Below are 14,579 nucleotides of genomic sequence, written 5' to 3' on the forward strand. Positions count from 1 at the left end.
TCTACCTCCTCCCGATGAAAACGCGACGGTCACCTCATCCTCCCCAACGCGAGCAACGCGGCGATCACAACGAGCTCCCTTATCATCATATCCAGACAACTGGATACTCGATCACCACATCCCTAGGCAGCTATTCCAAGGGGCCATTAAACTTGCACCAGTTCTGAATGAAGTCCGCCAACCCTCATCCCAACAGTGACCGCGCCCAATACAACACACGCTGCCCACAATAGCAGAACAAGACGAAAATCAACCTCCTGATGACCAACACCCCAACGATCAGCCACTCGTCATCCAAGAGTATCCTGACAACGAACCCCCCCACTAGCCAAAATACCAACAATGAGCCGCTCGATGTCCGAGATGCTGACGAGCAAACGCCCGTTGCCCCAAACACTAACGATGAAACACTTACCGTTGAATACACCGATAACGCCAACAATGAACGGTCCGGTGACCAACGAGATCGCCATCAACAAGCCCCTCAAGTCAAAGAGGAGGCACCAAGTTCAACTACACCGACAGAATCCCTACCGCTATATCTGCAACCGCTCGATGAAACCCTCGTAGACGACGTGGAAGACAACAATCAACCGAGCCACATCGCCGAAACGCCACAGCCTATATCGCTTAATTTTGAGGGACGAAGCTTCTATGATTCTACGGACGAACCGTTCTCATCGCCCGAGATTGAGTCATTCCAAAACAACGAAGCCAAACCAGAAAATGCCACCCACAATAAAGACCTCGACCTCCCCGATATATCCGCAAATTGTAATGCCGCTGCAGATGCATCACTCCGCGACGAAGAGATCGAGGATGTCGATATGGAAATGGTCGAAGGCTGCAGTTGATCAACTGACCGACGCCTGTTAACTTGTACGGATTGGACTTGGCGCAGTACCCCTATTGTCAGGGCACTGGGACAGTACATGTATTTCGAGTCGGCGACAGGCCAAATCCAGACGGACTTAGCCTAGTTCATCATCCAGAATTCACACACATTGCATTGCATCCATCATCACCCTTATAGAGTGGTGCGCCATCACGTATCGAACGCGTGGAACGAAGTTATCATCATCGAATCAGACTGATCGATTAATTCATTTTTCTTTCTTCCTCTGATTCCCGAAAAGGTATTTTCGCCAGCCCTCTTTGGCAACGAGGCACCAGTCGAGTCAGACTAAGTAGGATCAGAACACCCGCCTGACATACTCGCCACAGACAAGAAGCGGACCTCTACGTTTGAGTACCTTAACGTACTGCCCCGCCAATAAGCAAATTGATACAGTCGATTTCCTCAAGTCTGACCAACACGGCTCAAGTCTCCCTGCACCTGGCAGATCAAGACAATTGATGCTATCAATTTCCCCTAAGCCAGACTCAGAGTTGCGTTGCGGCAAGTTTAAGGCTAAAACCGACCCTGATCTCCGCAAGCACCTGAAAAAACATAGCGACGTTATGCCTTTTGCGTGTCCTCATTGCGAGTTTAGGGCTAAAGCCAACCCTGAACTCTGCAGCCACCAGGAAACACACGGGAGGCCCTTTGCGTGTACCGTGGATGGTTGCGGTCAGACATTCACAGAAGAGAGGTATCTCGAGAACCATGAGAAAACATGCTCCAAAGGGCGTTTGGTATGTAAAGAGCCGGGTTGCGATCAGAAGTTCACAAAACCCTGTAACCTTACCAGACACGAAAAGAGCCAGCATAAGAAGGGTTGACAGGTCAGGTGGGGGTGTTTGTTGAGTTAAACGGTGGTAGTGATAATAGGATGGAGTTGAGGGGATAGTGGAAAGATAGGCACGGAGAAAGGATTGGAGACTATGGCCATGTTGAGTGTATCTAGGGTGGTAATCGAAAGTGTTAATTGTCTTAACTTGCAATGTATGGAAATGACGCCCTCGCTCTCCTGCTCCAACAAGTGCGTCTTCTGCTGGCGTCACGGCACCAACCCAGTCGGCACCTCCTGGCGCTGGGTCGTCGACCCTCCAGACCTCATATTCAACGGCATCAAGGAGAATCAGTACAAGAAAATCAAGTTGGTGCAAGAGCTAGTTGAGATTTAGTCTCGCCTGTTGCGTACTCGCGAGCAGAAACGTCCTTTGCAGAGACAGAAGGAGCTCCTTGACCGTGATGTGGTTGAGCATGAGCGGGAGATACGGGAACTAGAAGCTTTGGAGGATCGCTGATAACCTCTCAAGTAAGGAATGTGTAGCATTAAGATTTGGCAAATCGTTCATCACATAATGATCTAGAAATTCGTGGCTCCAAGACTAGGCTTAATGACGGCAATTAGGAACTCGCATTCGAAGTTAACTCCATAATGTCCACTTTCAAATTAGATAGATGCTCTGCGGATGTCTTAAAGCGTCATCTACGAAGGTCATAACGTATGATACTGGTCTTTCGCCATTCTTACAAATACTCCTCTTTGATATTCCCCACATCCAGTTACAATAGCCTCCATTCTAGCAAATACACATCGTCCTCCACAAACAGGGGTATATAAAGGAATTAAGAGAGAAGAAGAGAAAAAGTCAAAAGATGCAATACTAGTAGTGCAGTCGTCGTTCGTCCAGGCCTCCCGCTCATCAGCGTCTGCTCATCCAACTAACGAAATAACCGACGGCAGACGGATGGCAGCTTGAATGTAACACGTCATTCATGAATTGAATAGTGATGATTTGCAGTGAGCGGAGACAGGGGTGCCCTGTGGGTATCCGGAGTGAAGTTGCAATAAAGCATACCATGACACCAAGTCCGTACCCAACGTCGTATAGCAGAATACTGGTCGACTGAGCAGTTATTCAAGAGGTCCGCGGCCTCAGGCACTCAAAATCCTCTCATGAGTCCGTTTGTTACTATAATTGGTTCTGAGCACTCTCTCCGGTTTCTGTTGAGCCATCTCCCTCGATTGTTCGTCGCCAATGCTCGGGAAGGCAGACGCACACGAGCGGGAATGCTTTGATTTCTCCGCTCACAGGAGGCGACACATCCCGCATCTTTCCCGATGTGTTGGAGACTCCGCTATCTCGCTGGGCTTGGCGACGGTTTTCCCATTCTTCAGCAGTCTCATCCACCATGACGCCAGTTGCCCATCCGTCATCCCAAATACCAACGACCTTGAGCATGTCACCCCGTTCAAGGGCGAACTCGTCAGCAGCCCGTGGCTGGTATGCCCAAAGCGTGGCAACCTTGTCGCCTGGATGGATCTCGTCTTGAGAATAGTAATCTTTGAAGAAGGGCAGCTGCTCGCTTTGTTGGCTGGCCACACCACCCTGGGGTGATGACATTAGCGAGACACCGTCTTCGCCTGCGAGAACTGAACCGCTCGACAGGGAGCCGCTCCTCTTCATCGTCGGCGGCGGTCGTAGAATGCCAATACCTCGGTCAGATATCGGGCTGTCGCGGTATCCGTCGGACGACGAGTAATCATCGCCTCTTCTTCTGCTTGTTCTACTAATAGCATAAGCGGCTGCCGTCTTCTCGCCGGATCCGGAGCTGAAGTCTCGATGAGACCGTGGGGACGGGGCATCCCCCTCGAGGGCCGACATCCGGGCTATCCTTCCACCTGGTGGCCCTGCAAATCCATGATTCAGCCCATCATTCTGTGTCATTAGCGCTGTTGACGGCCCTTTCCTAGCAGGCGTCGGCTGGTTGAGAAGGTTGCCGTCCTGGCTGCCACGTCTCCTCCTTCTCAAGAAAATGCACGCGAAGATCAGCAGGGTCAACAGAGCCAAGCCCACCACTGCGCCCACCACGATTCCTGCAATTGCGCCGCCGGAGAGCCCCTTTTGGCTACCATGATCTGTTACCGGTTCGCTGGTCGAAGTAGCGCTTGGAACGGGGTCCAAAGTTATTGATGGCGAAATCGAAGGGAGGACGACGTTGGCACATCTGGTCTCGGCGTCGGAATTATAGCAACACGTATCCGTCGCATTCGGCCCCCCAGATTTGCAATAACCACACAAGCCCAAAAGACTGCTTCCGAATCCACAATTGTCGGGCTCATTCGCAATCCCCGAGATACAGTCGCTACTAGATAAGGAGTCCGCCGGCAGGGCACACGTAGTAAAATCGGCTCGAATCTGATCTGAGTAGTTGTCATTTGGATTTTCGCAAAGAGAGCTGTCAGCGACAATGTTAGCTTCGCTGATCGCATATTGTGCCTGTTGGAGAAGTCAGCAAAGATCGTCCAATGAATGTCTGTCGGTTACTTACGCAAGTATCAGCACAAATCGGTCGAGAATTTGCTGCTGAAAGGTTACATTTGGTAACAGAATTCTGAATGACGCCGTTACACAGTACGGTAGTCGCGAATCGCGCATAGAGCTCAGTCGTATTGGTGAGTTTAATCCCCCCGCAACCGAAAAGATTTTGGAACCTGAGGTGATGTTAATATGGAGTTAACGGGAATTATTAAGGGCAAGGCGACGTACTTGAGTTGAACGTAATTTGTTTGCACATAAGACTTTAGCTGCTCATCAAATGTTGCGGTGTCTTTGACATCCTTCAAGAACGGACTAGCAAGTAGAATAGGTCAGTTTCCATTATTTTCCCAACTTCATTAACGCAATGACAGCGAGGTCAACATACTACAGTTTCACTAGGTCCTCATCTGTCGATATCGAAGACACTTGGAAGGCAGAACACGCCGTCGATCCCTTAAGTGGCACGCACTGGGCCATGGCTGCCGGGATTGCTGACAGGAAAGTGAGAAGTGCTTTTGTGCTGCTTTGTCTCCGAGAGACCTTTCTTTTCGCAGAACTGTGATTGATTCTTTTGGTGATGTGTGTTGGTGCTAACTTTTGGCGTTGGGCTCCCTTTGCGGCACCGACGACCAACACCTTTTTGTTGGCGTAATCGAGACTGTTGTTGTCGTCCAATCGCGGGCCATGGATTCTCGATTCCAACCTCCTAACGTCATGTTCTTCCTCAAGTTGTATCATGGCTCATAATCGAAGAACGAAAGCAGAAATGAATGACAGTGGGCCCAGATTTGGGAATATCTGCTGGAGTGAGTGATATTGCTCAAACTAGATCCCTAACCAAAAAGGCCCTTGGCGTCGAGATGGTCGGCGACGGCCCGTAACCGAGCTGTGGGCTAGCGTGGGGGGGAAGTGATCGCGACGATGACTGACGTCCAAGTGGTTGTTGTTGAGATGGCGTATGCTGTGAGGTTAACTCCAAGTGCCAGACTGGGCGGCGTAGGTAGAGATCGGATGGTAGCTGGTTCTATGCGAAAGAGTGGTAGACCGGCAGTGCCTTGTTTTTGAGGAAGGGACAAGTTGGTCGGACAGGATCGTTGTTGTTTCGGTGGTGGTGGTGGTGGTGGTGGTGGTGGTGGTGTTGTCGCACACCGGTACACAGCGCCGGCTGCAATGCCAATTGGGCCCTCTTCGTCGGCAAGGCAGGGCCGCTTGTACTTGGGTAACCTGGGATGCAGCTGAGTGTTTGGAGTTGAGGCCGGGAGGTCGGTCTGGAGTGGTGAGGTGCCGTTGGGGTGCCTGAGAGTTGGATGTTGCGGAAGGTATGCAAAGTCGGGTGGTTGGATGAGGTGTAATGCGCAGTGGGATGCAAGCTTGCCAAGGCAAGGCACACCCGTTGCGACAGAAGGGAGAAAGATCAGACACGGGGCGGGTGCAGCTCCAGGCGCAGGAACAAACCGCGCAGATGGTAAAGATGGTGAATTTAGAAGAAGAAGAAAAGGTATTCGTAGATGGAGGCGGGCGGTGGCCTAGAAGGGAATAGATGATGAAAGCCGGTTACCGACCCGACCAAGGTATTCTAGATAGCGCGACGCGACCTAGATAGATATTGGACACGGCAGCAATCCCAACCTAGAGTTGATGATGGCGGTCCAAGGCGACGGTCTGTGGAGAGGACCGAGCGAGACACGACGGTTCCCGGATCGAGAAATCGTGTGTGAAGGAAGGAATTGGAATTGGATTGACGGACAGGATCCAGAACGGAATCCGTCACTTGCAACTGCCAACTGGAACTGCTGGTGGTTGAGAGAATTGTTCGATGCCCTGACTGACTTTCACCCGGGACTTTTGACCCTGACTTGGGACGCAGATTGGTGAGCGCAACGGCCCAATCTCGCTTGACGATTGCAGGCTCGAAGGTACTGCGTACGCCTTTCCTTTTCGCGTTAGACAGCCGAAGCGCTTTGGGCTTAGCGCCCCTGTTGGAGGGCAGATTCCGAAACTCCTTCCTTGCAACATCTGCAAATCTCAGGAACAGCTTTGAGACAAGGCAGGAGCTTTGAGGAATCATCGGTGAAATACAATGGAAGGCGCTGCACAGGTAAACGATAAGGGAGTTGCCCGGTACTGGTAGGAGCCGATCGATAAATGCTGCATCATCTCAGCTATCAATTTGTGTTTTGCGTTCATCGAGTGTGCTGAACACTGACTGACACCCTGAGAGGAGGCAAGCTTGCCATCTCAACTCTTTGCCGTAGTTGCCGGCCATGACATATCCCAGCGGCTTTCTAATTTTAACTTTGACAAGTTTTTTGGCCACTTTTATATTTGAATAATAAGAAAGAATTCAGTTGTACAAATGTTAGCCATCGTCCCATGCATGCCTTGATCCAAAAACGTAAGTAAAGTCACAATCAGGAAGAGGCTTTCGAGACCTTAATGACAAACAGAAATCATTCAGTTAAAGTCCAGAGTCCAGAGCTCAGAGCGCGTGTAAGTTCTCGGGGCTTCTCCAATCCCCGTCCCAAAATGAAAATGAAACAACCAGCAGCCGCGTGAACTTGACCAAAAAACCCCGAGGAGGGTGGTCTGTCGCTAAGCCGCCTCGGGAACCCCTGTCCTACAAGAGTGGGGTTTCGTGTTAACTTTCCCCGGATTCGGGCGCCGAACGTGGTGCTTCGTCCGGGGCATTGGTGTTGTATTTAGCCAGTGGTGAAGAAGTCTCGAACAGTCGAACTTTGGCATCCATTCGCTTGATCATCCGTTTGTAACAATGATATTCAGGAACTCCCCGACTTGGTATTCAATTATCGAAAATTCCGAGTGCCGGACCCATGTGTCTGGATACCATCCACCCAATGATTCGGTATGTAGTCCTATACATCCCTGAGTTAGGTTCGGGGAATTTTCTCGACTAACGGAATAGGAATTACAAAAAGAAAGACAAATGTGAGACCATGTATTACAAGCGGCAAAGAGCAGTCTTGGCCATTTGTTGATTAATATTGGCCAGGAAATGTCTTTGAACGACGAAGGGCCCATCCGAACTTCAAGTACTGATCGTTGCTACGATTTTCCTATTTGCGCTTCCGTAAACCAACCACAACTCCTCCAAAAGCATAACCAAGGACACCAGATCAGAACATTACTCCTCCTCGTCGCTGTCGCCGTACAGCTCGCGCTAACATAAGAAGTCAGTAACCATGCATCGACATCATTAATCAACGAAAGGAATAGTCTTGGAATGGTTCGGCTCGGAAGGTTTCGTGTACAGTGGTTTGTCCGTGACCAAGATGGTAAACCTCCCAAGGAAGAATATCCACTCATGTTCACGGTGATGAAGTGCGGCATCATCGAGTTGGCAGCCATATCTACACCCAACACAGCGCATGGATGGAAGAAGGGAAAAAAAAAAAAAAAAAAAAAAAAAAAAGCAGCCAAAAACCAAAGGGGGGGGGAAGTTAAAGAAAAGAAACATACCATAGCCCTAGCCATCCACTCCATATCAGGGTCACCGGCAGGCGCAGAAGCAGCAACACTCTCACGAGTTTCACTAAACGGTAAGTCCCGTAGTTCAAAATCTCCTCCATAAACTGAAGAGCCGCCACTCTTCCGGCTCTTCGACAACAAAGACCAGTTCGAGCCTCTCCTGCTACCAGCCGGCTCATAAATATGCGGCAAGTTAGCAGTCGGAAAGCCTGCTGTTGCTGCTGCTGTTGCTGTCCCCGTTTCCGGGGCGGCATCCAGAATTGGATCCGGAACCCTACGACCAACTCTCTTCTTCCCGCTGGTATCGATACTAGAGGCAGTTGTGCCACCAGTACCACCAGTCCCGCCTCCGTTGACAGTACTATCACGCGGTCCTATCCTGGCGTTTACATTTGCCCCCGCCAACACTCCAAACTCTGACATGGAGTAATGACCCGGCGCGGAGCTGCCATCGGGGATATGAAACCTCCGGTCGAATCTCGAAAGGAGGTACGTAATTACGACGACGAGCTCGATGCCAAAGTTGAAGCAGTAGAAGGCCGCCTTTGTCTGAGCCCACGCCGGGTTGTTCAACGGGCGAACGACAAAGTTGGTAGCGGCGCGAAAGATGGCGCCCGTGGCAAGCAAGACCGAAGTAAACGTGATCAAGCCGAATTTAGTCCTGAAGTGGCCGACGCCGAACCTATCGATGGGCGTTCTCCGGGGTACCAAGGCAGCGGCTAGGACGAGCGAGATGGGCAAACAGGCAATCACAGCCAAGTAAACGCCACAGAAGAGCTGGATGTCCTTGTCGATGCGATGGGTCTGCCGGTTGAGCGTGAAGAAGCTCTGGATCGTTACGGTGATGACCATGACTAGCACGATAACAATGCTGCCAAAGAGCCCCCGGAAGAGACGGGTGAGCCCGGGTGACCACCCGAAAAACCGATGGTAGGCGCGGATCATCCGCTGGGCGAAGACGAGGTTGGTAATGAACAGGAGGAGAACGCCTGCGGCAACGAAGATTTGCGAGGCGATGGCTAGGTTTTCGTCGTCCGGGTGGAGGGCCCAGGCTATTCGTGTTGCCAAGGCCACTACGCGGGCCATGCAGAAGCCGAAGAGGAGGCCGGAAAAGAGGAATTTGAAGCCGATCCGTCGGTTGATTTGGAAGATAGTCATGTTCATGGCGGCCAGGGCCAGGAATACGACCAAGAGAACGGCACATACTGGGACATCGATGGATCGGGTGGGCTTGCCGCCCAGTTGGGCCTGATGTGGGAGGTAGGGTGGTCCGTCTGGTTCAGGCTGGAATTGTTCATGATGGGTCAGCGATAGTTTGGCAGAGATAAAGGGGAGCAAGTGGGGATGAAGCGGTTGGGCGCCCAGGATATGAACTTCATCATCATGATAAGTACAAGGACTGATGGGGTTGACATACAGGTGGAGCGTTATTTCCCCCCGTCCCTCCCAAACCGCTTGTTGACGAGTTAGACATCCTCTTTCTTCACTTGTCGCTAGGTGAACGTCGAGGGAAGATTGAGAACAACAAAAAGTGAAGTTTCCATTGGGTCTACTGTTGCAAAGACAAGTGACGGCTGCGTGATCACATAGCAGGTGTTCGACTTCAGTTCCTTAAGAAGCTCAACTTTGCTTTTGTGATCCAGTACACACAAATTATGATGCAACTTACTCGGCCTGGTGTTCTTAGAAGTTTAACAGAGGGCCAGCGAAGATCTGCTGCTAAGAGGCCAAATGAGCCATCAGTAAGCAAGGGCGGACAAGCACAGCGCAGTGACAGAAGACTGGTGCTGCGGATGCAAGACTTGCTTCGGCATTACACGTCAAAGCTGGCGATGGCTGGATGTGAAGTGAAGGAAAGCTCTGCGCTGCTTCGACTCACGTCTCTTTCAGGAACAGAAGTCACCAAGGCGAACGACGCTCCCCGAGAGCCTTGACCAGAAGAGGTTGTGTAGAGCACTCGACTTCATCAGCCTGAGCCGGTTCTGACATCACGAATTGTAACCACGGAAGCACACCAGGTTGTCTGAACCCATATCTGTGAAGAGATAGCCGCGTCTAGGCTTTGATTTTGCTGTGCGCCTTTTTCGCCTGACTTGTTGGATGTTATCCAGTTCAAAGAATCGGCAATCATATGTGAGTTCGGGAAGCAGGACTAATGCATTGCTTCCAGCAGACGACGTACTGATGATGAAATTTCTCACTAATCACAATTGTTGCAGTACGTACGTTGATCTCGTCGACATTTTCTTGGTTGTTAATGTTCTATGGTGACTAGAACTATGTAGGCACATCAGCACATATCAACAGAGACGTACTATTGATCACAGAGAACGGCCACTGAAGACTAGAGTGCCTGTGAACAATCGAGGTGAATTGTAATTGTCATCCAAGGTGTGTTTGAAGGAAGCCAGAATATGCACCCACATATGCAGAGCGCCAAATTGCTCCGATGGCGATCATGGTGACGAGTTATCATGTTCTGCACCTCTACTCATGCCTACCCGCCATGTATATGAGCCGTCTCACCTGTTTAGCTCACCGAGCTCGTCGATGAAGTCCAAAATGTCCACTTTCCCTTCGGGAAGCCCGTCTGGTAAGGAATACCTAGGCCAGACAGTGTGAATGTAAGGTGGGAAAAACAGACGTTCCAAGCGGGAAAGCAATGACGCCCCGAATCCAATGATCTAGACAAAATAGTTATCCGAATTCTACATGAACTGGCATAATCAAATTCATGTTTCCCTTCCTGTCTTTACACCTGCATTTCCCAGTTTATCATGAAGGGTACACCAAAGGTAAACTAACTGGCTGAGCAAAGAGTAAGACGTGACTCGAAATCGAAGAGAGACTGGGCTTTGTTGTCGATCCCCGATGTTCGATACATTACTTGTCTAATCATGTCTCGCGAAACACAACGCTCACTATACGAACACGTGCTATGGTAATCGTGTCCCGGCTCCATATAGCGCGGAGTTTATATATGGTTGCGCGAAGAAATGTATCATTAAGACTTTTCGCTCTTCTATGTCCCTTAATCTTTCTGCTCAGGGCATAACACAATGAGGCGAAGGCAAGCTTAATCATTAAAGGAAGTAATCGGGAGTTCCTGTAAAGCAAAGCATTAGATAAACACCCAATTAAAAACTTTGTAAAGCTTGGGGGAGTGGACGGGGTTGAAATCTTACGTCTCGAAACCATAGGTTCGCCAGCCCTCGGGCAAGGGTCGAATTGCAGGCTAGCGTTTTGGTTAGCGTCACTGGGCAGAGCATCAAAAAGGCTTCATGGAGAAAATAGGACGTACAATGTGTATTTCAGGTGTTCGTCAATTTCCATGATGGCGGCTTGGTTACCGCACCTGTAGCAGTAGTTGGGCGCTGTATGATCAGGGTTAGAAAAGTCTTGGGTAGACAATAGATTAGTGTTCAAGGAGTCCACTTACCCGAGAATATGGTGACAACATTCCTGTCCTGGGACCAGTTGTAACCCTCCATCACAAGCTGATGCGCTCTGGCAATAAGTGTCAGACCGTTGTTGTGGTTGAAAGCTTCTGAGATATCCTGGCCAAAGGTATAGCCTGCACCACGGGGCGAGATTCCCCATCCGCAACGGTCATCGGGATCCGACCACAGCAGGTCGCACATGGGGCCCTCGTGGGGAACCTCCTGGATTCTGTCGAGCGCTCTGATGTTGTCGAGCGTGTCGATGCTAGGGGAAAGACCGCCGTGCAAGCAGAAGATTTGGTTGTCAATTAGGGCGGTGAGAGGAAGATAGTCGAAAAGATCGGTAAAGTACTTCCAAACGTTGGCGTTACCATACTTGCGCAGGCACTCGTCATAGAAGCCGTATACTTGTGTGATCTGGCGCGACTCGTGGTTGCCGCGCAAAATGGTGATGCGGTTGGGGTATCGGATCTTGAGAGCGACGAGCAGAGTGACGGTCTCAACTGAGTAGTATCCACGGTCGACATAATCTCCTATACACCGGGACGGATCGCATTAGCGACGGCAGCCATGGCATGGCGGAAGCTGCTGGAGTTGGAGACTTACCCATGAATAGATAGTTGGTGTCCGGGCACGAACCTCCGATCTTGAAGAGCTCCATCAAGTCATGGAACTGACCGTGGATATCTCCGCAAACGGTGACGGGACATTTCTGGCATCGGTCAGCGCGCCTGGCTAGTTGGGTGGGACATGTGGAAGGAACAGGACACATACCACCGGCTGAACGTTGGATTCGTCTTGGAGGACTTCGCGTGCCTATAATCAATTTGTCCTGTCAGCATCGGACCCCAAACAACGGTGCGCACGCGACCGACAACCCTCGGCAGAACGGTCCTTCCCCACGGTAGCAGCAGCGGCGGCGACAGCGGCAGGGGGGTTTGATGTGCGGGAAGCTTGGCCGGCGCGGGCGCGATCGCGGTATTACACGGCGGGCGAAATGATGGCGGAACCGACCTTCTCGCACAATCTCTGGACGTCAGACTCGGCCAACTGCTTGCAGTTCATCAAGCTCTCAATCCAGCCGTCCAGTGTCGGGATGGTGGTTGGCTCGAAGTTGGACGAGGTAAGCTCGGCGGGAACGCGCCCGACATCCTCCATATTCGTATCCATGTTGGTGGGTAATTGGGCTTGCTGGAGGCTGTTGGAGAGGCTATTGCGGGGTTAGGTTCGGGCGGTTGTGGGCGATAAGAAGGTGATCAGGATGTCGTCGATGTAGCGGGCGGTGATGGCGTTGAATGCAATGACGTTGTAATCTCTCGGGCGCGGCGCGGGTCAAGCAGCAGCTCGAAATTGGGCAGGTGGAGGGTGAGCTGGGTTGCAGGGCAAGGCAGAAAGAGTCGCCTCCCGTGTTCTCCTTTTGGACCGCAAGGGGGTGAAGATGGACGGGAACTGGTAAGTGGTAGCTGATGCTCCAGGTTGACCTTTGTCACTGAATCAAAGACGGCGCTGGGCGTCTAAGGGCTGGCCGTCGCCGTGAGAGATATCCTATCTCGGCAGATGGGGTATACTGGGACGCAATGGAAGACAAAGTCGTCGTGACGTTTCGCGTGATATTGTCCCTTTTTTTCGTGTGTGAGGTTGCTAGGTAGAGGTAGCGGTTTGTCGTGGTGACTGGGCTGTAAGGTAGGTAGGAGTTGGAGACCGTGGTGGTGGGTGGAGGTGGCCGTAGGTGGGTGGGTGGTGCAGTAGTTACTACGCAAACAAAGTGGGCTGGGGCGGCGGCAGCAGCTGAGAGATTGCGCGCCCTTGTAAAGGAAGTTGGTCAACGTTCCCCTCTGCCTCCTTGAGGTTGGTTGGTAGGTACCTAACCTACAATGGAGACCCGCTCGGCCCTGCTGGCGCTGTGCTGGTGAAATTGCCGGGGTGAGTTCAGGTCAAAGCTGGGAGGTTGAAGGATTGGGGGAGGGAAGTCGGGGCCTAAGGGCGTGTTTGGCTCCCGTGAAATTGGGCTCTGAAGTCTTCAGAGCCGTTTTTTCAGAGCCGTGTTTGGAAACACTCTGAAATTTTTAGCTCTAAAATCCCCACTAAAAACCGACTCTGAAATTTCTTGCTCTACTTCGTGAAAACAGCCAATGAAATTATGTAAATCCTCTGAATTTCAGATTAAATGATTCTGAACTATTCAAAATCAAGATAGTTACTGAAGTAGCTTTCTAAAATCAGATTTTACACTTTCAACTACTATGTAACTACCCTCATTGTTACTAAAAATTAATAAAATTAATTGCTATACCCGCTAGTACTATATTATAACGCCGTTAAGCATTGTATTATCATCGTGTACAGATAATATTAATAATTGTAATGCTCGCTAGTATTAATTTAATACTATAGGCCTACTGTATCCCTATAAATGTTAATAGAAATAGTTGATTAATAATATACGAACTTATTTATAAATATCCGGGCCGCTTCCAATTAATATTAAGGATAATACCGTACGCCTTCTATAGGTTAATAATATAATTCGGTAAATATACTACCTTATCCGGCTCGAAGAGGATTACAATATATAAGAAGGTAATAATCTTTCTTTTTATTATAATATAAGGGTTAATATTTCGTATAATTATATATACCCTCGGATTTAATCTAGAAACGGGATACCGTTTAGTAATCTATACTAATAATTATAATATAGAGTACTTATATACTACTAGTATATTTTATAAGGTTTTAAATATTTATTTTATGCTAGTAAAAAAGAAGGTTAAGTTACTAGAACCGGTTACTCTATATAAGATTCAATCTAACCCTAAATTCTTTTTATATTTTTATAAAATATTAAGAGTTTTTAATAATTTATACTTCAACGTAAGGGTATTGTATAATAAATAAAGACTATAGTATAACTATAAGGGAGGTATTTCTATAAAATTATTATTAGTATATAATTTTTCTAGTTGGATTATATACGTATAGCCGGGTTGGGAGGGTTCGGCCAACAATATAAAGGTATTAAACTATATATATACTAATAGCTATAGTATCTTTAAAGGATAGATCTATTTAATTAACGCCGGTTATAGTAATAGTTCTAAATTCTTTATACTATACCGTAGCGTATATTACTACCTTAAGGAGATTGAACGTGCCGGTTTAAAACTAGTAATATATTAAGAGTTATATAACCTTCGTTATTCCTAAATTTAAATTATTATTAAAAAGATAATCGGTCGGTTGAAAGGGACTTTTAAAATCTATTGTATATTATTATCCTTCGACTCTACTATATAAATAAAAGTAATATATATGATTGCTATATTATTAAATTAAATTTTAAATTAGTAAGGGTATAATTTTAAGGTAGAGGGAAAAAATTATAATATTATAAATTCCGTATTTCGTTAAATCGTAAGAGAAAGAATAAACTTCTTACCC

At 48.9% G+C, this 14,579-nt stretch overlaps 5 protein-coding genes across 5 annotated transcripts; 2 read left to right on the plus strand and 3 right to left on the minus strand.

Annotated features, from left to right (window-relative positions):
* Positions 1-260: 260 nt before the first annotated feature.
* Positions 261-854, plus strand: NEUTE1DRAFT_136055 (uncharacterized protein; the record flags this gene model as incomplete). Its single annotated transcript, XM_009850963.1, has 1 exon — positions 261-854. One exon carries the CDS (start codon positions 261-263, stop codon positions 852-854), a length of 594 nt encoding a protein of 197 aa, XP_009849265.1.
* A 1,039-nt stretch (positions 855-1,893) lies between these two features.
* On the plus strand, positions 1,894-2,190 carry NEUTE1DRAFT_136056 (uncharacterized protein; the record flags this gene model as incomplete). Its single annotated transcript, XM_009850964.1, has 2 exons — positions 1,894-2,043; positions 2,110-2,190. 2 exons carry the CDS (start codon positions 1,894-1,896, stop codon positions 2,188-2,190), a joined length of 231 nt encoding a protein of 76 aa, XP_009849266.1.
* Positions 2,191-2,862: 672 nt separating this feature from the next.
* Positions 2,863-4,772, minus strand: NEUTE1DRAFT_78564 (uncharacterized protein; the record flags this gene model as incomplete). The annotated part of the gene is made up of 4 exons (XM_009850965.1): positions 2,863-4,170; positions 4,223-4,385; positions 4,441-4,524; positions 4,598-4,772. 4 exons carry the CDS (start codon positions 4,687-4,689, stop codon positions 2,863-2,865), a joined length of 1,647 nt encoding a protein of 548 aa, XP_009849267.1.
* A 2,582-nt stretch (positions 4,773-7,354) lies between these two features.
* Positions 7,355-9,172, minus strand: NEUTE1DRAFT_99164 (uncharacterized protein; the record flags this gene model as incomplete). The annotated part of the gene is made up of 3 exons (XM_009850966.1): positions 7,355-7,390; positions 7,690-8,982; positions 9,116-9,172. 3 exons carry the CDS (start codon positions 9,170-9,172, stop codon positions 7,355-7,357), a joined length of 1,386 nt encoding a protein of 461 aa, XP_009849268.1.
* Positions 9,173-10,342: 1,170 nt separating this feature from the next.
* NEUTE1DRAFT_59886 (Serine/threonine-protein phosphatase PP2A catalytic subunit) lies at positions 10,343-12,764 on the minus strand (the record flags this gene model as incomplete). The annotated part of the gene is made up of 7 exons (XM_009850967.1): positions 10,343-10,804; positions 10,884-10,933; positions 11,000-11,072; positions 11,138-11,671; positions 11,745-11,850; positions 11,913-11,954; positions 12,153-12,764. 7 exons carry the CDS (start codon positions 12,306-12,308, stop codon positions 10,782-10,784), a joined length of 984 nt encoding a protein of 327 aa, XP_009849269.1.
* Between the last annotated feature and the right edge of the window lie 1,815 nt (positions 12,765-14,579).

The sequence above is a fragment of the Neurospora tetrasperma genome (assembly GCF_000213175.1).
Source record: "Neurospora tetrasperma FGSC 2508 unplaced genomic scaffold NEUTE1scaffold_2, whole genome shotgun sequence".
In the NCBI taxonomy this organism is placed as follows: domain Eukaryota; kingdom Fungi; phylum Ascomycota; class Sordariomycetes; order Sordariales; family Sordariaceae; genus Neurospora; species Neurospora tetrasperma.